At 44.3% G+C, this 23,832-nt stretch overlaps 1 protein-coding gene across 1 annotated transcript in view; it reads right to left on the minus strand.

Annotated features, from left to right (window-relative positions):
• OTOR (otoraplin) overlaps positions 1–20,809 on the minus strand; it is a 37,006-nt gene extending 16,197 nt beyond the window's left edge. The window contains exons 1-3 of the mRNA XM_073673330.1: positions 20,558–20,809; positions 19,813–19,955; positions 15,729–15,839 (exon numbers count right to left, since the gene is read on the minus strand). Of these exons, the coding sequence (XP_073529431.1) occupies positions 15,729–15,839; positions 19,813–19,955; positions 20,558–20,681 (378 nt within the window). The 5' untranslated portion in view covers positions 20,682–20,809. The remainder of the gene's footprint in view (positions 1–15,728; positions 15,840–19,812; positions 19,956–20,557) is intronic.
• Positions 20,810–23,832: the final 3,023 nt, after the last annotated feature.

Below are 23,832 nucleotides of genomic sequence, written 5' to 3' on the forward strand. Positions count from 1 at the left end.
TTACTCCCCAGCAACAAGCCCGCTGTCTTGGGGTCATTTTTGATTCAGATCTTTCTTTCACTCCTCACATCAAATCACTCGCTCGTTCATGTCATCTACACCTCAAAAACATCTCAAGAATCAGGACTTTTCTCACCTTTGACTCGGCAAAAACTCTTACTGTCGCTCTTATTCATTCTCGTCTTGACTATTGCAACGCTCTACTAATCGGTCTCCCTCTTACTAAACTCTCCCCTCTCCAATCCGTCCTGAACGCAGCAGCCAGGATCATATTCCTCACCAACCGCTACTCAGATGCCTCTTCCCTGTGCCAGTCATTGCATTGGTTGCCCATCCAATATAGAGTTTGTTTTAAACTTATCACGCTTACCCACAAAGCGCTCCATGCTTCAGTACCCCCCTACATCTCCTCCCTTGTCTCAGTCTACCACCCTACACGTGCCCTCCGTTCTGCAAATGACTTGAAACTAAAATCCTCCATAATCCGAACTTCCCACTCCCGTCTCCAAGATTTCTCGCGTGCTGCGCCAATTCTCTGGAATGCACTACCCAGGACAGTTCGATTAATTCCCAATACCCACAGTTTCAAGCGAACCCTAAAAACACATTTCTTTAGACTGGCGTATCACCTAAACACACTCTGTCCATCCCAGCTTTCCCCCATATTAAAATCTTCTTCAACTTCGGGTTCAAACCAACCATGCACATAAAAGCCTCTGTCAGGACTGCACACATACTGGCTGGCGACCAGTCCATGTATTATTATTTATCCTATTCAGTATATCAAGGCTGCATTATACAATATATGTACTTTTTACCTTTTGTGTCTCCCCCACTTCCTTATAGACTGTAAGCTCACGAGCAGGGCCCTCACTCCTTTCGATATGAGATATGCTTATTCTGTATTGTCTGTATAAGTCCCCCCTAAAATTTGTAAAGTGCTGCGGAATATGTTGGCGCTATAAAAAAATAAACTATTATTATTATTATATTATGTACTGTAATCACTTGTATGGTCTGCAGGACTGGTATCTACCACTATAAGGTCACTGTGTGGCGGTAATATCAGTTCTGTTCTTAGTATAGAGATGTATTTTCAGTCTGGTCATCTGCTGAGGTTTTACTATACCCACAATTAGGGTGCGCCATCGTAGTTGTAACCAGGACCTACTCAGAAGTTTGGCCCCCCTGAGCTGAACCCCTAGCTACGGCTCTTATTACTGATAGGATTCCTTTAAGAACTCTTTTCAATGTAAACAAGAACAAGGAGTTGTTGAATTGATGGCATGGCCCCCATAAACTCCTGATCTCAATATCATTGAGTCTGTGTGGGATTACATGAAGAGAGAAGGATTTGTGTAGGCCTACATCCACACAAGATCTTTAGCAAGTTCTGAAAGATGTTTGGAATAACCTCACTGATGAGATCCTTCAGAAACACTTTTTTTTTTTAAAGCATTCTTACTTCTCTCAGCATTTTTCCACACCCGCCTAAAACTTTTGCTCAGTACTGTATATATTTTCCAGTTTTGAGCAGAAGTGAAAAAGGATGAAGTGAAAAAGAGAAAACATCCATCTCAATTACATCATGCAAAGACAGAAATCTTGTGTGAAGAAGCTTTGCTGGAAGTGGTGGAAGATAACACAGTTTCTACATTCTCTTCTTAGATATAAAGTACAAGTATACTCTAAAAGTATACAAAGTCATAAAATACCAGCATCAAAATATATATTAAAGAGAATTTATTTATGGATTTTGTACAGGTCTAAGCAGGCAGGTAAATAAGAAGTCCCACTCATAAATCTCATATAGTCCTTGTGTTTATGTAACCAATTCTTCAGTAAAGATAAAAATTCCACGGGGATGTGTGGAGAAATGCATAAAACATTACTGTACATAGATTCAGTTATCCATCGGTCTAGAACTTGGAGATGTAAGTAAAGCTTCATTTCTACTTGAGCAATGAAAAAGACCCAAACAAACAACTGTTCATTTTGCTCAAATGTATAATTTGTTCAATCTGCAGAGTGTTGAGATTGTTTGGATTGTTGAGATTAAAATAATCTGATGTGATTTTATATGACAGATAAACATATTTTCCAAACATTTATTTTTGATAATTTTGTGTAAATGTATTAGCCCCTTACAGACAGAGCCAATTTTAACCTTCATTACCAGGCCAAATTTTTGAAATCTGACAAGTGACCAGACTTCATGTGTTAATAACTCTGGAACGCTTCAACGTATCCCAGTGATTCTGAGACTGTTTTTTAGTGATACATAGTACTATACAGTGGGTATGGAAAGTATTCAGACCCCTTTAAATTTTCCACTCTTTGTTTCATTGCAGCCATTTGGTAAATTCTAAAAAGTTCATTTTTCCTCATTAAAGTACACTCTGCACCCCATCTTGACTGAAAAAAACAGAAATGTAGAAATTTTTGCAAATTTATTAAAAAAGAAAAACTGAAATATCACATGGTCATAAGTATTCAGACCCTTTGCTCAGACACTCATATTTAAGTCACATGCTGTCCATTTCCTTGTAATCCTCCATGTGATGGTTCTACTCCTTCATTGGAGTCCAGCTGTGTTTAATTAAACTGATATGACTTGATTTGGAAAGGCACACACCTGTCTATATAAGACCTCACAGCTCACAGTGCATGTCAGACCAAATGAGAATCATGAGCTCAAAGGAACTGCCCAAGGAGCTCAGAGATAGAATTGTGTCAAGGCACAGATCTGGCCAAGGTTATAAAAGAATTTCTGCATTACTCAAGGTTCCTAAGAGCACAGTGGCCTCCATAATCCTTAAATGGAAGAAGTTTGGGACCACCAGGAGTCTTCCTAGACCTGTCCGTCCAGCCAAACTGAGCAATCGTGGGAGAAGAGCCTTGGTGAGAGACGTAAAGAAGAACCCCAAGATCACTGTGGCTGAGCTCCAGAGATGCAGTAGGGGAATGGGAGAAAGTTCCACAAAGTCAATTATCACTGCAGCCCTCCACCAGTCGGGACTTTATGGCAGATTGGCCTAACAAAAGCCTCTCCTCAATGCAAGACATATGAAAGCACTGCATAGAGTTTGCTCAAAAACACATGAAGGACTCCCACACTATGAGAAATAAAATTCTCTGGTCTGATGAGACGAAGATAGAACTTTTTGGTGATAATTCTAAGTGGTATGTGTAGAGAAAAACAGGCACTGCTCATCACCTGCCCAATACAATCCCAACAGTGAAGCATGGTGGTGGCAGCATCATGCTATGGGGGTGTTTTTCAGCTGCAGGGACAGGACGACTGGTTGCAATTGAAGTAAACATGAATGCAGCAAAATACAGAGATATCCTGGATGAAAACCTCTTCCAGAGTGCTCTGGACCTCAGACTTGGCCGAAGGTTCACCTTCCAACAACACAATGACCCTAAGCACACAGCTAAAATAACAAAGGAGTGGCTTCAGAACAACTCTGTGACCATTTTGACTGGCCCAGCCAGAGCCCTGACCTAAACCCAAATGAGCATCTCTGGAAAAACCTGAAAATGGCTGTCCACCAATGTTCACCATCCAACCTGACGGAACTGGAGAGGATCTGCAAGGAAGAATGTCAGAGGATCCCCAAATCCAGGTGTGAAAAACTTGTTGCATCATTCCCACTCATGGCTGTACTAGCTCAAAAGGGTGCTTCTACTCAATACTGAGCAAAGGGTCTGAATACTTATCACCATGTGATATTTCATTTTTTCTTTTTTAATAAATTTGCAAAAATTTCTACATTTCTGGTTTTCTTCAGTCAAGATGGGGTGCAGAGTATACTTTAATGAGAAAAAAAATAACTTTTTAGAATTTACCAAATGGCTGCAATGAAACAAAGAGTGAAAAATTTAAAGGGGTCTGAATACTTTCCGAACCTATTGTATGTTAGTGGTAAATTTGATATGTTTTGTTTTTATTTATGAAACTATTGGAATTTTGGTGAAACATTTTTAGTTTTCAAACTTTCAATTTTTATATCCTTAAACCCGTTATTCTTACTGTACAAAATAATTAATAAATAACATTTCTCATATGTCTACTTTACATTTTGCATCATTTTTCAGACATCATTTTATTTTGTTAGGATGTTAGAAGGGTTAAAAGTTTAGCAGCAATTTCTCATTTTTTTCAAGAAATTTAGAAAACATGTTTCAATTCTTTAAATGGACTTCGAGGGGCATATATATTTGAAATTCCCCAAACATGATTTCATTTTAAAAACCGTACCCCTCAAATACTTTAAAACTGCTGTGCGAAAATTTACTAACCCTTCAGGTGCTACACAGGAATTAATGCAAAGTGGAATGAAAAATAAATTAATTGTAATTTTGCCGCTAAAATGTTACTTTAGCCCCAATGTTTTCACTATTACAGGGAAAAGCATGAGAAAATGGACTTCAGAATTTGTTCAGAAAAAAACACGAAAGTCAGCTCACTCTTTAGAAGATCTGATGCACTGAAGCCTGCAGTGCAGAAGGAATATTACAAAAGTACAAGTGAATATCCAGGGTCAGATTCTTCCGTAAAACCCTTGTTTTTTATTTGGCAAAAATGACATAAAATAGAGAAGGAAGAAGTCGCAACTTCACATTCAGACATTTTGCTTACATATATAATGGCAATATATCCTCCTTTGAAGTAACCGTGATAGAGCGAGTTACACAAACCCATTAGGGGGGGTGATTTAAAACGTAAGCTGTTAAACTGTGAGACCTGGTGGATATATTTGTTAAAAAACAGGATCCCCTCGAGGCATTAATATTTGTCAAGATTTGATATATCATTACAAATTAAATATACAATGTTGCATTGTATGGATTAATAATGATTTTTTGTTATACAGTTATATGAAAAAGTTTGGGCACCCCTATTAATCTTAAGCTTAATGTTTTATAAAAATTGGTGTTTTTGCAACAGCTATTTCAGTTTGATATATGTAATAACTGTTGGACACAGTAATGTTTCTGCCTTGAAATTAGGTTTATTGTACTAACAGAAAATGTGCAATCTGCATTCAAACAAAATTTGACAGGTGCATAAGTATGGGCACCTCACCAGAAAAGTGACATTAATATTTAGTAGATCCTCCTTTTGCAAAAATAACAGTCTCTAGTCGCTTCCTGTAGCTTTTAATGAGTTCCTGGATCCTGGATGAAGGTATTTTTGACCATTCCTCTTTACAAAACAATTCCTGTTCAGTTAAGTTTGATGGTCGCCGAGCATGGACAGCCCTCTTCAAATGATCCCGCAGATGTTCAATGATATTCAGGTCTGGGGACTGGGATGGCCATTCCAGAACATTGTAATTGTTCCTCTGCATGAATGCCTGAGTAGATTTGGAGCGGTGTTTTGGATCATTGTCTTGCTGAAAGATTCATCTCCTGCGTAACTTCAACTTTATCACTGATTCTTGAACATTATTGTCAAGAATCTGCTGATACTGAGTGGAATCCATGCGTCCCTCAACTTTAACAAGATTCCCGGTGCCGGCATTGGCCACACAGCCCCAAAGCATGATGGAACCTCCACCAAATTTTACTGTGGGTAGCAAGTGTTTTTCTTGGAATGCTGTGTTTTTTTGCCGCCATGCATAACGCCTTTTTGTATGACCAAACAACTCAATCTTGGTTTCATCAGTCCACAGGACCTTCTTCCAAAAAGAAATTGGCTTCTCCAAATGTGCTTTTGCATACCTCAGCCGACTCTGTTTGTGGCGTGCTTGCAGAAACGGCTTCTTTTGCATCACTCTCCCATACAGCTTCTCCTTGTGCAAAGTGCGTTGTATAGTTGACCGATGCACAGTGACACCATCTGCAGCAAGTTGATGCTGCAGCTCTCTGGAGGTGGTCTGAGGATTGTCCTTGACTGATCTCACCATTCTTCTTCTCTGCCTTTCTGATGTTTTTCTTGGCCTGCCACTTCTGGCCTTAACAAGAACTGTCCCTGTGTTCTTCCATTTCCTTACTATGTTCCTCACAGTGGAAACTGACAGGTTAAATCTCTGAGACAGCTTTTTGTATCCTTCCCCTGAACAACTATGTTGAATAATCTTTGTTTTCAGATCATTTGACAGTTGTTTTGATGAGCCCATGATGGCACTCTTCAGAGGAGATTCAAACAGGAGAACAACTTGCAAGTGGCCACTTTAAGTAGCTTTTCTCATGATTGCATACACCTGGCTATGAAGTTCAAAGCTCAATGAGGTTAAAAAAACAAAAAAAGTGCTTTGGTAAGTCAGTAAAAAGTAGGTAGTAGTATTTAAAACAAGAAAATGAGAAGGGTGCCCATACTTATGCACCTGTCAAATTTTGTTTGAATGCAGATTGCACATTTTCTGTTAGTACAATAAACCTCATTTCAAGGCAGAAACATTACTGTGTCCAACAGTTATTACATATATCAAACTGAAATAGCTGTTGCAAAAACACCAATTTTAAGAAAACATTAAGCTTAAGATTAATAGGGGTGCCCAAACTTTTTCATATAACTGTATATCAATTGTATGTGGGATCATTCACATTAATGTCTATGTCAATTCTATCGAAGATTGGTCCATTTTAATCAAATATCTAAACAGGATATGGCATAGCACGCCATTCCATTCACATTTTAATGTGCAATGATTAAGGACAGTCTTCCAAAACACGTTTGCATAGGATTTTAAGTTTTCTTTTGGATGTGAAGTTGCGACTTCTTCCTTCTCTATTTTATGTGATTTTTGCTAAATAAAAGACAAGATTTTAACTGAAGAATCTGACCCTGTACATCCCACAATTTGTTACCCAGTTTCTTCTGAGTGAGCAGATACACCACGTGCTCAGAAACCTCTGTTTGGACAAATGGCAGGCCTCAAAAGGGAAGGAGCACCATTTGAATTTTGAAACACAAATTTGGTTGAAATAGATTGTGGGTGCCATGTTGCATTTTCAGGGCCCCTAAAGTGCCTAAACAGGAGAAACCCCCCACAAGTGATCCCATTTTGGAAACTACACCCTTCAATAATTTTTGTCTTTCAAGAATTTGTGAACAACATCTTTCGAGATCTCCTCTACATTTGTTTCATGGTTTACCTGGACGATATCTTGATATTCTCTGCAGATCTACACTCTAATAGGAGGAACATTCGGCAAGTCCTACAGTGACTCAGAGAGAGTCGCCTCTATGCTAAATTTGAGAAATGTGTGTTTGAACAATCTTCTCTCCTTTCCTAGGTTATATCATCTCAGACACAGGCCTGGAGATGGATCCGGAGAAGGTGTCTTCCATTCTCGAGTGGCCGAGCCCTGACAGCGTTAAAGATATCCAGTGATTACTGGCATTCGCCAACTACTGCCAGCAATTCATTCTGCATTTCTTGTCCCGGACCGCTCTCATCTCCGTCATGATCCGTAAGGGTGCCAATCCGAAGGTATGGACTCCATAGGCTGAAAACACTTTTCATTCCCTGAAACAGGCCTTTTCCTCCGTTCCGGTATTACATTGACCAGAGGTAAACAAACAATACTTTCTGGAGCGTCTACTGGGGCTGGAGCAGTTCTTACCCAGAAGTCTCCTTCCAGCCGGATGGTAACCTGTGTATTCGTCTCCAAGGCCTTTTCTGCAACTACTCGATAGGCGACCGAGAGTTGTTAGCTATTAAGATGGCACTAGAGGAGTGGCGGTTCCTTCTTAAGGGAGCGGTCCATCCAGTCGTCATCTATACCGATCACAAGAATCTGGCCTACCTGCAGTTAGCGCAAAGACTGATCCCAGGTCAAGCTAGGTGGTCGCTATTTTTTGCCCATTTTGATTTTGTTCTGCATTTCTGGCTAGCTGACAAAAACAACAAAGCTGAAGCTCTTTCCCGCTCCTTCCTACCCATCGATCAAGAGGAGGAACCTCAACTCATCATCGAGCCAGCCAAGATGGTTACGTGGCTGCGGTAAAGTTGTCCCAAATTCCGCCAGGTAAGACCTTGGTTTAAGATTCAGACAATAGGCAAGTTCTGCAATGGGGGCACTCCTTCAAAGTGGCCGGCCATGCTGGGCAGAGAAAGGCTTTGCAGCTCATATCACATCACTACTGGTGGTCTACCATGTGTAAGGAACTCATGGAGTTCATTTCGCCTGCCCTTCCTGTATTCGCAACAAGGTTCCTAGGCGACTGCTACCACTCCATGTGCCCTCGGTGCCTTGGCAGCATATTGCTATGGACTTTAATACAAATATTCCTGTGTCCTCGGGCTGTTACGTCATTTGGATAGCGGAGGATTGCTTTTCGAAGATGGCACATTTCACTCCGTTACCAGGCCTTCTGTATGCTTCAGAACTTGAGGAGAAATTTATCCAGCACATCTTCCGTCTTCACAGTTTCCCACACCACATCGTGTCCGATCGAGGTGTCCAGTTCACATCCAGATTCTGGCGAGCTTTGTGTAAATTTCTCGTCTGCATACCACCCTCAATCCAATGGACAGGTAGAGAGAATCAACCAGATTCTGGCCAACTTCCTGCAGCACTTCACTAACACACATCATGATGATTGGGTCAAGCTCTTACCATAGGCGGAGTTCTTCTATAACAATCACATAAGTGAGTCTTCTGCGAGTTCTCCATTCTTCATTGTTTTGGGGCAACAACCAGAAATTTCTCTTCCGGTGTCTGCCGCTTCTGGCGTACCATATTAGAAGAACCCGGCACTCAAGGAATTTAGAAAATTGGGTATAAAGTTTTTAATGAAGTAGGTACAATCAAATAAACAAACGTTTCGGTCCCTCGGGACCTTCATCAGTGTACAAGGTACGGGTCATGAGGGTGGAAAAGGAATCCACTAAGATTGCTGAGCTAGGAACTGGAACATATACCGAGGAGTATAGGCCAGGAAAGGTACGTCAGTAGAGAAAGCTGGAAACTGAGGTACAGAGTAGAATGCAGACGCGGTATCCACCGCTTGTCAAAGGTGATGCCTTTTTTTTTGCTTCTGGCGTACCAGCAGCCGATGATCTCACAAAGTATTTCTCGAATATATGGGAGGAAACTAAAGTCACACTAGAGAGGTTGTCTGAGTGTATGAAGAGGCATGCGGACAAGAGATCCAGCTTGTTATCGTCCAGGAGATAATGTGTGGTTATCTAAGTATATCCGTCTTAAGATTCCATCCTACAAGTTAGGTCCTCGCTTCATCGGTCCCTTTGAAGTCATCACGCAAATTAATGCTGTATCCTATAAGTTGAAACTGCCAGCCTCCTTACAGATACCCAATTCATTCCAAATGTCAATCATATTGAAGCCAGTCATATTGGCTTCTTCAAGGATCCTGGTGTCACACCTGCTCCTGTCAGCTTCGAGGATGTCTTTGAAACTAAGAATATCCTAGCCTTGGAGAGGGTGAGAGGAAAGACATTTTTCTTAGTCAATTGCAAAGTATTTGGACCTGAAGATTGTTTAGGGGAGCCCAAAGAAAATATTCATGTTCCACTTCTTCTACACAAATTCTTTGCAGGCCTGAAGAAGTCTATACTCCCCCGACGGCTGCTTCCTCCCAGGACCTGTGCATGGCATGCAAGTCTACTGGGAGTTTGCACACTCCCTGCCTCTTGAAGGGTAAGTGCGCCCTGCTATAAACGTCCCCAGCCAATAGCTGGGAGGTTTTTGGTATATAAGACTTCCTCCCCTATTGGGAGGTGCTTTAGCATTGTAGTCAATCAGTGTTAATCCTACTAACTACACTGCTCAAAAAAATAAAGGAAACACTCAAATAACACATCCTAGATCTGAATGAATGAAATATTCTCATTGAATACTTTGTTCTGTACAAAGTTGAATGTGCTGACAACAAAATCACACAAAAATCATCAATGGAAATCAAATTTATTAACCAATGGAGGCCTGGATTTGGAGTCACCCGCAAAATTAAAGTAGAAAAACACACTGCAGGCTGATCCAACTTTGATGCAATGTCCTTAAAACAAGTCAAAATGAGGCTCAGTATTGTGTGTGGCCTCCACGTGCCTGTATTTCCTCCCTACAACACCTGGCCATGCTCCTGATGAGGTTGCAGATAGTCTCCTGTGGAATCTCCTCCCAGACCCGGACTAAAGCATCCTGTGGTGCAAAGTGACGTTGGTGGATGGAGCGAGACATGATGCCCCAGATGTGCTCAATCAGATTCAGGTCTGGGGAACGGGAGGGCCAGTCCATAGTTTCAATGCCTTCATCTTGTAGGAACTGCTGACACACTCCAGCCACATGAGGTCTGGCATTGTCCTGTATTAGGAGGAACCCAGGGCCAACCGCACCAGCATATGGTCTCACAAGGGGTCTGAGGATCTCATCTCGGTACTTAATGGCAGTCAGGCTACCTCTGGAGAGCACATGGAGGGCTGTGCGGCCCTCCAAAGAAATGCCACCCCACACCATTACTGACACACTGCCAAACCAGTCATGCTGAAGGATGTTGCAGGCAACAGATCGCTCTCCACGGCGTCGCCAGACTCTGTCATGTCTGTCACATGTAGGGGTGGATTAAGAGTAGCAAGGGCCCCAGGCAGTTTAGAAGGCGCGGTCCCTCCCCACACACACACACACACCTGATGTATCACATGTCACATGATCCCCTGTGATAGATCATGTGATAGTTCACGTGAAATTAATTTGGCACAATATTAATTATTATAATTTTTTTTAGGCTGTGTGCCCACTACGCGTTTTTTAAGCGTTTCCACAGAGGCAATTCTGCTGCAGAAACACTTGGTAGAAGGCCTGCCATGTTCCCCAATGATAATCCGCATGTGCTGTGCACATGCTGCGGAAATTTCAGCTGCGGATTATCATTGCGGAAAAATCCGCAGCACTAACAATTATTTTGCGGAATGCCATTGACTTGCATTAGAACACATGGAATCCGCATCACTGCATCTGTACATGCAGAATCCATGCGTTTCAATGTGCGGATGGTACCCGGGTCTGGAGAAGAGGAGACTCTCCTCCGGACCCGGGTACCATAGAACCTATAAAAAAAGAATAAAATAAAAAATAAATATTATACTTACCTTCTGATGGCCCCCGGTGTCTTTATCCGATGCGTCCTGGCTTGCCGGCAGCTCGCGATGGTCTGAAAAAGACCTGCCGTGACGTCATTTAGTCATGTGACGGGTCACGCGACCGCTGACGTCGGCAGGCCATCAGAAGGTAAGTATATATTTATTTTTTACCATTCTTTTACGGTCACACTATATAAATCCATGCCGGTTGCATGGATTTATATAGTGTGACCAAGTTGTCAAGCACTTTCCAAGTGATGCTAAAATCGCTTGGAAAGCGCTTGTCAACCCGCATGCGGAAATGTATGTGAAGAACGCTTCACTTCCGCATGTCCCTGGCAGGAAAAATGCATGTACAATCCGCATGTACAATCCGCATGCGTTTTTTCTGCCAGGGAGATGCAGAAACGCTCAAAAAAAATCCGGAGAATTTCTGCATCATGGGCACATAGCCTTACATTAATTGTATGACTCAATATTGAGCACACTTAGCCATCTATACACAGCAGGAGGCCGCACGTAGCCATCTATACACAGCAGGAGGCCGCATGTAGCCATCTATACACAGCATGAGGCCGCACGTAGCCATCTATACACAGCGGGAGGCCGCACGGTGCCATCTGTACACAGCGGGAGGCCTCACGGTGCCATCTATACACAGCGGGAGGCCGCACGGAGCCATCTATACACAGCGGGAGGCCGCACGGAGCCATCTATACACAGCGGGAGGCCGCACGGTGCCATCTATACACAGCGGGAGGCCGCAGAGAGCCATCTATACACAGCGGGAGGCCGCACGGTGCCATCTATACACAGCGGGAGGCCGCACGGAGCCATCTATACAGGAGATCCGGAGAATTTCTGCATCGTGGGCACATTGCCTTACATTAATTGTATGACTCAATATTGAGCACACGTAGCCATCTATACACAGCAGGAGGCCGCACATAGCCATCTATACACAGCAGGAGGCCGCATGTAGCCATCTATACACAGCATGAGGCCGCACGTAGCCATCTTTACACAGCAGGAGGCAGCACGTAGCCATCTATACACGGAAGGAGGCCGCACGTAGCCATCTATACACAGCGGGAGGCCGCACGGTGCCATCTGTACACAGCGGGAGGCCGCACGGTGCCATCTATACACAGCGGGAGGCCGCACGGAGCCATCTATACACAGCGGGAGGCCGCACGGAGCCATCTATACACTACACAGCGGGAGGCCGCACGGTGCCATCTATACACAGCGGGAGGCCGCAGAGAGCCATCTATACACAGCGGGAGGCCGCACGGTGCCATCTATACACAGCGGGAGGCCGCACGGAGCCATCTATACACAGCGGGAGGCCGCACGGAGCCATCTATACACAGCGGGAGGCTGCACGGTACCATCTATACACAGCGGGAGGCCGCAGAGAGCCATCTATACACAGCGGGAGGCCGCACGGAGCCATCTATACACAGCGGGAGGCCGCACGGTGCCATCTATACACAGCAGGGAGCCGCACGGTGCCATCTATACACAGCGGGAGGCTGCACGGAGCCATCTATACACAGCGGGAGGCCACACGGAGCCATCTATACACAGCGGGAGGCCACACAGAGCCATCTATACACAGCAGGGAGCCGCACGGTGCCATCTATACACACCAGGAGGCTGCACGGCGCCATCTATACACAGCAGGAGGCTGCACGGAGCCATCTATACACAGCGGGAGGCTGCACGGCGCCATCTATACACAGCGGGAGGCCGCACGGCGCCATCTATACACAGCGGGAGGCCGCACGTAGCCATCTATACACAGCGGGAGGCCGCACGATGCCATCTATACACAGCAGGGAGCCGCATGGTGCCATCTATACATAGCGGGAGGCCGCACAGCGCCCCCCAGAGACAGCAGGAGGCCGCACGGTGCCATCTATACTCAGCAGGAGGCCGCACGCAGTCACGCACACACAAACATATACAGACATATACATACACGCATAAACACATTTGAAACACAAAAATACATATAAACAGACATCACACAATGATATCTGCCTACACACACACACACACACACACACATACATATACATATACACACACTCACCATCCCCCGGCTCGGCTCCAGTCCTCCTGGCTCCTGCTCCTCTCCGGTGGTAAGTAGCAGTGCAGGGCGCGCACTGCGCAACATCACAGCTAGGAGACACGGCCACACACAGGGCCGTGTCTCCTAGCAGTGACGCGTCCGGGCCAGCACAGGGAAGTTAGCTGCTGCAGTGCTGGCCCGGCCGAAGAAGAAGCAGCGGCCGTGCACCGCTGCTGGAGGAGCAGTCCGGGGGCCCCCCCCCGCCACTGTCTGCCGGTATGTGCCGCGGGGCCGCACATATAATGAGGGCAATCCGGCCATAGACACCCAGGAGCCTCAGGCCCCCTGGAGACCCGAGGCCCCGGGTGGTAGCCCGGATTGCCCTCATTATAATCTGCCTATGGTCACATGTGCTCAGTGTGAACCTGCTTTCATCTGTGAAGAGTAGAGGGCGCCAGTGGCGATTTTGCCAATCCTGGTGTTCTGTGGCAAATGCCAAGCGTCCTGTACGGTGCTGGGCTGTGAGCACAATTTCTACCAAACGTGTTGATGCTCTATATGTTGTCAGAAACTACTATTAGGCCACATGTCAGGGCTGAAAAGGTAGGAGAGCTATTTGGCTTTTAAAGCACAGATTTTGCTCTAATAGTTTGTCGGCAACATTTACGGAGCCCCTAAGGTACCAGAAAAGATGAAAAAAACAAAAGTGACCCCATTGTAAAGATATTGTACCTCTAAATGAATTCATTTACGGCTGCAGTGACTATTTTATAACATCCACGCCAGGCTTTTTTTCTGGAGAACTGCAAATCTACCAGTTTAGTGCCCATATATTGTGCCCCATACTGTGTAGTGTCCCTTTTATATTTTAGCGCCCCCATACCTTGTGCCTAGCTTGTGCTTCTGGTAACATGCACCCCGTAAATTGTTAATTTACCTCTCCCTGCTACAGTAATGCCAAACATGTGGCTACTTACTGTGGTTTAGGCACAGTGGGGCTCAGGAGGAGGGGGGCATTTGGATTTGGGAGCACATATTTCACCGGATTTTATTTGACGGGGTGGGAGCAGTGGCGCTTTTCCAGAGACTTTGTTCTGCCAGTAACTTAATTTCCAGTGACAGATGATGGACCTGAGTGGGGGATTATTATGTGCTGTATAAGTTGGGGTTTTCATTGGTAACATTTTGGGGTACATAAAATTTTTTGATCAATTTCAGTATAATGCTGGGATCACATCCCTATGTTCTATGCTGAGCATTTACGTCGGGGTTTCAGTATAAATCCCACCAAAATGCATACAAAACCCCCAATGGAACCACTCACTATAATGAACAGAAGAAGACACTTTGGACTCCATTTGGCGTGTGTTCCGGTCGTATCCAGCTAGTGCAAAGGTATAAAGAAGGGGCGTAATGATTGCAGTCACACGGGCTGTGACTGCGACCGGAATTGTGCAGGAGGAGGGGCCCACTGACACCAGCATCTATTTCAACTGAATGTGAGTAGAAGGATGCACATTCAGCTGAACTGTTATGTTGCGCTGAAACCCACTGGGAGAGGCTGGCAGCTGACATCGGCATGCCCGTCACGAGCGGCACGTGGTAGTCATGCCCTGCCCTTGTCGTCACACTGAAGTCAGCTACAGAAGAGGACGCCATATGTCGTGGGAGTAGTGGAAGGCAAGAAGAATTCTGTAATAGAGTGGCAGAATATTATACCTGGACATTTCATTGGGAAAATTATACAAGGAAGGTGCCCAGGATGGGGAGCATTATGCAAGGCTGGGGCCCAGGGTGGGGGACATTAGACAAGGAAGGGGCCCATAATGTGGATTATTATACAAGGAAGGAGCCAGGATGGTGAGAATTATACAAGGAAAGGGCATAGGATGGGGGGCATTATACCAGGATGGGGGGCATTATACCAGGAAGTAGCCCAGTACAGAGGACATTACACCAGCAAGGGGCCCAAGATGAGGGTCATTGTATCAGAATGGGGCACAGGATGGGGGTCATTATACCAGGAACAGGCCCATGATGGGGGACATTATCCCAGGAAGGAGGACATTATTCCAAGAAGAGACCCATGATGGGGGACATTATAACAGTAGGAGGCCCAGGACAGGGGATATTATAACAGGAAGGGGCACAGGATGGGGGACATTATACCAGGAAGGAGCCTAGGATAAGAAAAATTATTACAGAATGGGGGCCATGATGGCGGAGATTATTACAGGAAACAGCCAGGATGGAAGACATTATTACATTGGAGGCGAACGCGCATGTCATTATAGTATCTAGAACACTACAAGGGCCCATACATCTGACCAACATGCAGGTGGGGACCCAGGTCCAAATTTTGCACCGGGGCCCATCAGACTTTAGTTATGCCACTGGGCAAAATACTCTTTTATAATAAAAAAAATGTTTTTAACCTTTTATTAATACATGACATGAAGTCAATGAAACAACATACAGTTAATTGGCTTCAGCTGCAGTTTTTTGGGAATCAGCAGACACCTTGCTGTTCTGAGATCCTGCACCCTAGATACCCTGGTTGATCACACACACACAGAAGACATGCGATAACTTACAGTTGTGGGAAATTCTTGAAGATCATCCTGGTAGACACTCAACTCCATAATGAGACTGCTTGGAAAATAACCAATAAGTCCTATCTGATCCCTATAGTGCTCAGTATAAACCTATCAGAGAGAAGATACAATTAGAAGAACATAGGGGATGTGTCATCAGAAAATGAACTATTGTTTTAATTACCGTAGATTTTTATGTTAAAGCCATTTTTATAACGGTTCAATGGTGAACCAATTTTTTAACGTTACGGTATATGCTGAAAACATATTAATAAATATAAGCAAATGAGGAGACAATGGTGTAAATTAATTTTTGGTGAAAGACCAAAAAGAGGCTAGAAGAAATCCATTTATTAATACCCCATGGCTGAAATTGAAGTTAAAATGTCATAGCATAGACAAATGATACAATGCAATAAGGTGCACACTGGATAAAAATAAATGTACATTGTGCAGTTACATTTAGAGCCCCCCACATAGTGACATCCAGAGCCCCCATTATCTGTATATATAGCTTCTACACAGAAATCACACCAAAGGGTTCCCATCTTACCCTTATTCGGTATTCTTGCATCAAGCACTCCCACTATCGTATCCAACTTCAAGCACTCACTTACAGTATCATCCTATGTCCAGCTTAGCACTTACTTAATTCATCTCTTCAAACCCAATGGATCCACATCTGCTCTTCTATGTAGCACTACTCACAAGAGTCACCATTTAGAGACCTGCTTCTCTCAGTTATTAGCTAGACTTGGTGCTAATGCATCAAGTTGGCACACAGCCGTGAGCCACACATCATGGTCCTGTGAGCCACATGTGGCTCCTGAACCACAGGTCCATATGTCATATCTCCTTCCCTTGAAGAAGCCACGCTTTAGTGGCGGAACGCGTGGGTACTAAACCATCCACTATGGACTGCAGACAGGTTCTATGACCCAATTCAATTATCTATACTTGAAGCCTATTTGCAATACTCTTTTGTGCAAATGCTCATTCTCTATCTTGCCACAGCAGGTCATACATTAGGTTCAGCACCATATGTTTATCACAGTAGTTTACCAATATCTATGTGCAAATACCATTAGTATTAATCTATGTACTACTATATCGATATACACTGCTCAAAAAAATAACGGGGACACTCAAATAACACAACCTAGATCTCGAACCGAACTTTGGAATAAAGTTAAGGTAGGATACCAGAACATGAACTTCCACAGATCCGCTCATCCCTACTAGTGTGTTGAATTGGAGAAAAAAAAAATCCACCATTGTTTCTTGGCGTTTTGCTTTTACGGTGTTCATTTTCCAGTAAAAATTATCTGCCTGAAGATTATTGAGATTTAGTTTTTTTACATGGCAAGTTGACATTTTTATTGATACCATTTTGAGGTACATACCTGCACAATATTTGATTGCATTTTTTAGGGAGGTGCGTCAACCGAAAAATCAGTTATGGTGTTTTAATTTTCTTTTTCTCTTTATGTATGAGCTAATTAATTAAATATTTTGCTAGAAAGGAGTGTTATGGACGTTTCCTTACCATGTACAGTAATGTGCAAAAGTGTTAGGCAGCGGTGGAAACAATACTGCAAAGTAAAATGCTTTCAATAATATAACTGTTAATAGTTTATATATAAATAAATTAATTTAATCATTCAAGTTTTATGTTTTTTTTAAATATTTTTAAATACATTTATTTCTTTAACCAAAAGAACCAAAGAATGGTATTCAAAAACCTAGCAATAAATACACTGCTCAAAAAAATAAAGGGAACACTCAAATAACACATCCTAGATCTGAATGAATGAAATATTCTCATTGAATACTTTGTTCTGTACAAAGTTGAATGTGCTGACAACAAAATCACACAAAAATCATCAATGGAAATCAAATTTTTTTAAAAAATGGAGGCCTGGATTTGGAGTCACCCCCAAAATTAAAGTGGAAAAACACACTACAGGCTGATCCAACTTTGATGTAATGTCCTTAAAACAAGTCAAAATGAGGTTCAGTATTGTGTGTGGCCTCTATGTGCCTGTATGACCTCCCTACAATGCCTGGGCATGCTCCTGATGAGGTTGCGGATGGTCTCTGGTGGGATCTCCTCCCAGACCTGGACTAAAGCATCCGCCAACTCCTGGACAGTCTGTGGTGCAACGTGACGTTGGTGGATGGAGCGACACATGATGCTCAATCGGATTCAGGTCTGGGGAACGGGAGGGCCAATCCATAGCTTCAATGCATTCATCTTGCAGGAACTGCTGACACACTCCAGCCACATGAGGTCTGCCATTGTCCTGCATTAGGAGGAACGCAGGGCCAACCGCACCAGCATATGGTCTCACAAGGGGTCTGAGGATCTCATCTCGGTACCTAATGGCAGTCAGGCTACCTCTGGCGAGCACATGAAGGGCTGTGCGGCCCTCCAAAGAAATGCCACCTCACACCATTACTGACCCTGCCAAACCAGTCATGCTGAAGGATGTTGCAGGCAGCAGATCGCTCTCCACGGCGTCTCCAGACTCTGTCACGTCTGTCACATGTGCTCAGTGTGAACCTGCTTTCATCTGTGAAGAGGAGAGGGCGCCAGTGGTGACTTTGCCAATCCTGGTGTTCTGTGGCAAGTGCAAAGCGTCCTGCACGGTGTTGGGCTGGGCGCACAACCCCCATCTGTGGACGTCGGGCCCTCATACCACCCTCATGGAGTCGGTTTCTAACCGTTTGTGCAGACACATGCACATTTGTGGCCTGCTGGAGGTCATTTTCCAGGGCTCTGGCAGTGCTCCTCCTGTTCCTCCTTGCACAAAGGCCAAGGTAGCGGTCCTGCTGCTGGGTTGTTGCCCTCCTACGGCCCCCTCCATGTCTTCTGGTGTACTGGCCTGTCTCCTGGTAGCACCTCCAGCCTCAGGACACTATGCTGACAGACACAGCAAACCTTCTTGCCACAGCTCGCATTGATGTGCCATCCTGGATGAGCTGCACTACCTGAGCAACTTCTGTGGGTTGTAGAGTCCGTCTCATGCTGCCACGAGTGTGAAAGCACAATCAACATTCAAAAGTGACCAAAACATCAGCCAGAGAGCATTGGTACTGAGATGTGGCCTGTGGTCCCCACCTACAGAACCACTCCTTTATTGAGGGTGTCTTGATAATTGCCAATAATTTCCATCTATTGTCTATTCCATTTGCACAACAGCATGTGAAATTGATTGTCAATCAGTGTTGCTTCCTAAGTGGACAGTTTGATTTCACAGAAGTTTGATTTACTTGGAGTTATATTCTGTTGTTTAAGTGTTCCCTATATTTTTTTGAGCAGTGTATATTTATGGTCATGTATATCTTCCACAGTGCTGAGGGCATTTAGATTTATTGTATAATTATCTGCACGGTCATTTGTTTACAGTGGCTACATCTATATGGTGGTTTGGAGGACTATAATCAGCCCCTATACGGGTTGTTTATGAAGGTTACAGATTGTATGGGCTGTTTTTAAATGTTTTAATGTGTGATTTTCTATTTGTCTAATAAAATTCTATCTATTATTATAGTTGTTATTAAAGGTGATCCCGTTTATTAAGATACACACTGTCTTTTCTTGGTTCTAATATAAAACAAAGCATAATACCATATGCTATACTTTTTTGGCAGTGTCCCTGTGTATAGGCAGCATTCTCCTAGACAGTTAAGTAAATGGGATGCCGACAAACACAGGGGGCCAAGCGAAGGTAAAAAGAACACCGTATTGCCTCCATCTGGTGAATGCGGAGCTGTGAAAGTGTTAACATGTATGTGGCAAGGCTCGTTAAAGGGTCGATAGTGACTTTTAGGATTGCTTCTTCGGATAAGTGTCACTAGAGGTCAAGTCCTCTTTCCTCTCTGAAGAGACTATTTGAATATTTAATTTCCCAGAGGAGCATTGCATGGCTTATAAGCCTCCTTACCCTGGCATGTCACTCTCCATAAGGAGAAGTGTTACCCCTTAGATCCCATGTACACAAAATTCTAAAAGTCTACAACCCAATGACTTTATTAAGACTCATATAAATTTTAAAATAAACGTAATCAAATCTAATCTTACACTTCCAGACCAAAACTCTCCTGCATCATCACCTTCCTTCACCAGCTTAGTGTAGACATAGACCAGCTCGTCCCTCTTGATGTTTATAAATCTGCAATCTGGAGCATTATAATCATCCAATGCCTTCCCAAAGGATATAGCATCTAAAAGACATAAAAAATAAGGAGCTTTCAGAAAATTTCTTTCCGTGACCTTAAACTGGCCAAAAAGTTTACTTAGACTTAATTAATATTCGGAGCTTGTTCCCTCTTTGCTATGTGCATAAATCTGCATCGGAGCAGCGGAAATAAGGCTAAAGTGAAAAATCTCCCTGGCAATAAGTAATATCTTTAGTACATACAGTGAAAAAGAAAAGAAAATAATTAATGTAGTTAAATAATGGAAAATAATAAAGTTCCATAGGCTCTTAGGTCCAGACTGTACACATATATACTCTAAATGGAAATCTTACTCCAAACACACAGACATGACGAGACATAAGAAATGTAACCTCAGAAAGATATATTTTTATTTTGTACTTTGAACAGGAAAAATAAGAAAGAAAATAATCTCATAGATATTAAAGTTAAAACTGGGAAATTAGAAAGATCCAATTTTAATGCAGTTGAAAGAAAAAAGAAACAAAGGTCTGGTAATAAACCACAGAAGATTTATCAAGAGATTACTGATCCAGGAGAATATAAAGCACCAGTAACATAATCTAAAAAATAAATACATTCAAAATTTACGTTCTTGGCAGACTTACAAACACATTCATTGTCGGCACAAAGTTTCTTCTTTGCCAATTTCTGCATGAAAGCTCCATTTGCCTCTTGATCCATAAATCCAAGACATAAGAATATGACCACAAAATAAACAACCAGAGACATTTTCTCCCAATATTTACTCCCTTGTTCTCTGTGGATGTCTCAGAACTAAATACTGTGTTTCTCAGCTCCCTAAATCATCAGCAGTGAGTTTTATGCAGACGGTGAAAACATCTGGAAAAATACAGAACAGCCAGTAGGAAATGACCTGGACGGCATTCCATTCACTGACATGGGTACGTGGATATAAGAGGATTCCTGTGCGCCTGTTTATCAAAAACAAGGAGAGGATTCACATATTAGGTTCTCAAAAATAAGCCCGTACTTGCTGAATGTCCATTACTACATCAACTACTTAGATGGACAAGTAGAAAGATGAAAACATAGACCTACAGTGGATATATACAAACACATGCAAGATTGTGTGCACTAAAAAATACTATGGCAATAACATGCTATAGTAAGTCAATAATACCCATTAGAAGGACCCAGAGTTGGGACCCTTAACCATACCTGAAATTGAAGGATTGTGTTATTGATTTCCTGCATGCCTACGCCTCCATCATAATGTGTGAAAACCTATACCCAAGAATAATCTTTAAAGACACTTTCTCAAGAAAATTGAACCTGACACCTGATGCATGTGTAATGCTGGTGTCTGGATGCAACGCACAGAGGACACAAGGCAGGAACAGTCAGTGAACGGTATAATTCTGTTTAAATGCAGTAATAATTTACAGTAATTTTAAATAATTTGTGATTATAAATCAAATTAACAATGAACCAAAGAATGATAAGATTGAAATAACAATGAAAGTTCTTCACTATATAATGCTAATGTTCCCTTTACAGAGTTGGTACGCCCATTCACAGGAGTTACCACGTAAGTTCTTCATGTAGGTATGGCCCTAGCAGGGGTCACCGGGTTTTCCCGCTAGGCCCCAAGCCATTCTGACGTAGTCTAATAAAGTTCGACGAGCCTCCCACGCACCAACCAGCCCCCTCCCAACCTGTTGTCCTAATCCCGGCCGACCCTTGTACCATATGTTATAGCTGGAAGTGACGGTGTGGCGCCCCTGAGGGTTCAGTCGCCACAGAGGTACTGCACCTCACCCAAAGGTGTGGTGTCTCCTTCTCTCAGGTAAGGAGGGAGTGCTGCCCGGAACCCCAACACTCACATTCAACACTACACTGCTCCAGGCCGGCTGGAGGGGCAAGATGTATGAGCAGTGTTGATCCCTGTCCCTGGCTGGAGTGGGGGGAACCCAAAGGTAGGGGGGAACCAGTAGTGGGTGTGGGTGGAGGAAGCAGTTTAGGGGAGCACTATAGAGTGAGATATAAAAAGGGAAGCCATCTTAGGGTGGCAGAACAGAGGAGAGTGTCAGTCAGTCAGGGAGCAGAGTCTCTTTAGGAGCTCTGCTCCATAAGTGGGGCCCAGTGCTAGAGGCCCAGGACGGGAGCAGAGGAGTAGGCTCCGTTCTGTTAAGGGGATCCCAGGGGGTACGGTGAGTGCGGGACGGCACACGTACGCCCCGAATCTGTCAGAAGACAGAGTGATCGTAGGCCACAAGAAGGAGACCGGCCCCTGGTCGTGTTACTCCAAGTCTCGGCTGGAAAAACCGGAGGCTTCTGGCTTATATAGTCCAGTTGCCAAAGCCTCATTCTAATCTCCATGAGGGTCAAGCAGGTCCGGGAACTACAGTGAGATAGGAGGGACTTCAGAGCACCCGAGCGGGACTGAGAGTGGGGAAGCGCAGGGCAGGAGGGAAAAGACCCAGCGTGAAGACGGTCTAGAGAGAGAAACACAAGAAAGTGGGGTTCCGTCAGGTACTCCCAAACTACTTGAGGAAGAGCTGAACACTCGTTCTGGTGAATGCAGCGTGACGTGGGAGGCTGTTAGCTGGACAGTTCAACCTGAGGAACTTAATAACTGTGAGTAAAGACTCGGATGACTGCACTGCACTGCCTCCGTCCATTATTTCATCAGCGTCATCTTTCCCCCTGCATTACAACACCCAGCACAACCAACAACCCCTACACTGCCCTGGAACTAGCTCTTCCTGTGGAGAGCCATACCATCCCTGCTGCAGTAACATCAGCTTCAGAGGACTGCTCTGCAGCGGTGGCTACCTTTAGCCGCAATCCACAGGTGGCGTCACAAACTATTCCAAAACCCCATATAAACCCCCAAAACCCCCCTTTCTTTTTGGTTGACCGCCCTGGGCCACGGACCGGGCCAGCCACCGTGATATCCCCGACACCAGCAACCAAAGGCCCAGCTGCCGAGTACCTCACAGCCCTGGGGGAGCGTCAACGGCCCTGCTCACTCGTACTGTCCCTCTGCAATTGCAGACCTCTCTAATCGTCGTCTCCTTGCGGATTTTCGCTACTTGACCATTGGTGGAAGTCTCTTGGGCCTGGGGCAAAAAGGACTGGTCTCGGCTGTTGACGGGCGGCGTCTGGTCTCTGGGACTTGACCTGCATAGGACGCAGATCTTGTTCTTGACCAGCGTAGTCAGAACTTTGGGTCTTCCCGGGCGTAGCCTGGGCCTTGTCAGGCAGTGACCAGCACCTTGGTGGCATAGACTTCCCACTGAGGCCTGTCACACTGGCCTCGGCGCCATCCCTGGTTCGCATCTGCTCCACTCTTCTCCCTGGCGCCAAGTCTGTCTGTCTGGTGCGCAGGGCTTTTATACTCAGGAACTCTTTCATGAGAGTCACCTGATCAGGTCCAGCACATGAAGTTGCTCCCCCTGCAAATCTTCCGGTACAAATTGGTGCCACCTGATTTCGCCTGGCAAGCAGATGGCAGTCTTTCCCCACTAATGCCACATCCTGCAAGGGCTCTTCAAGGGTATTACTGCTTCCTCTTACACATGCTGCCTAATCCGTGAGCAGAATGTATCAGGCACCGGCTGTATGATCTCAGTCAAGCATGCCTGACTCTGAAACGCTGTGGCATTTCAGAGAAAAATATACTTTTAATAGCCACCAGGAATCGATCTATGTGGTAGACTAGTCAGATAGGCGGGTCCCCACCCGCTGCCCTGGATTAAGAGGTCTTTGCCAACATGCACGTATAGGCAGAGACCTGTCGGTCACTGGCAGCGTTTCAGAGGAAGACATACCAGGCTGAGATCTTACAGACAGTCCCTGATACATGCTGCCCACTGCCCACAGAATAGGCTGAATGTACCAGCTGTCAGGTTCTCTT

This window comes from Phyllobates terribilis, unplaced genomic scaffold (assembly GCF_046119375.1).
Source record: "Phyllobates terribilis strain yellow unplaced genomic scaffold, ASM4611937v1 Scaffold_3__8_contigs__length_932513732, whole genome shotgun sequence".
NCBI lineage: Eukaryota > Metazoa > Chordata > Amphibia > Anura > Dendrobatidae > Phyllobates > Phyllobates terribilis.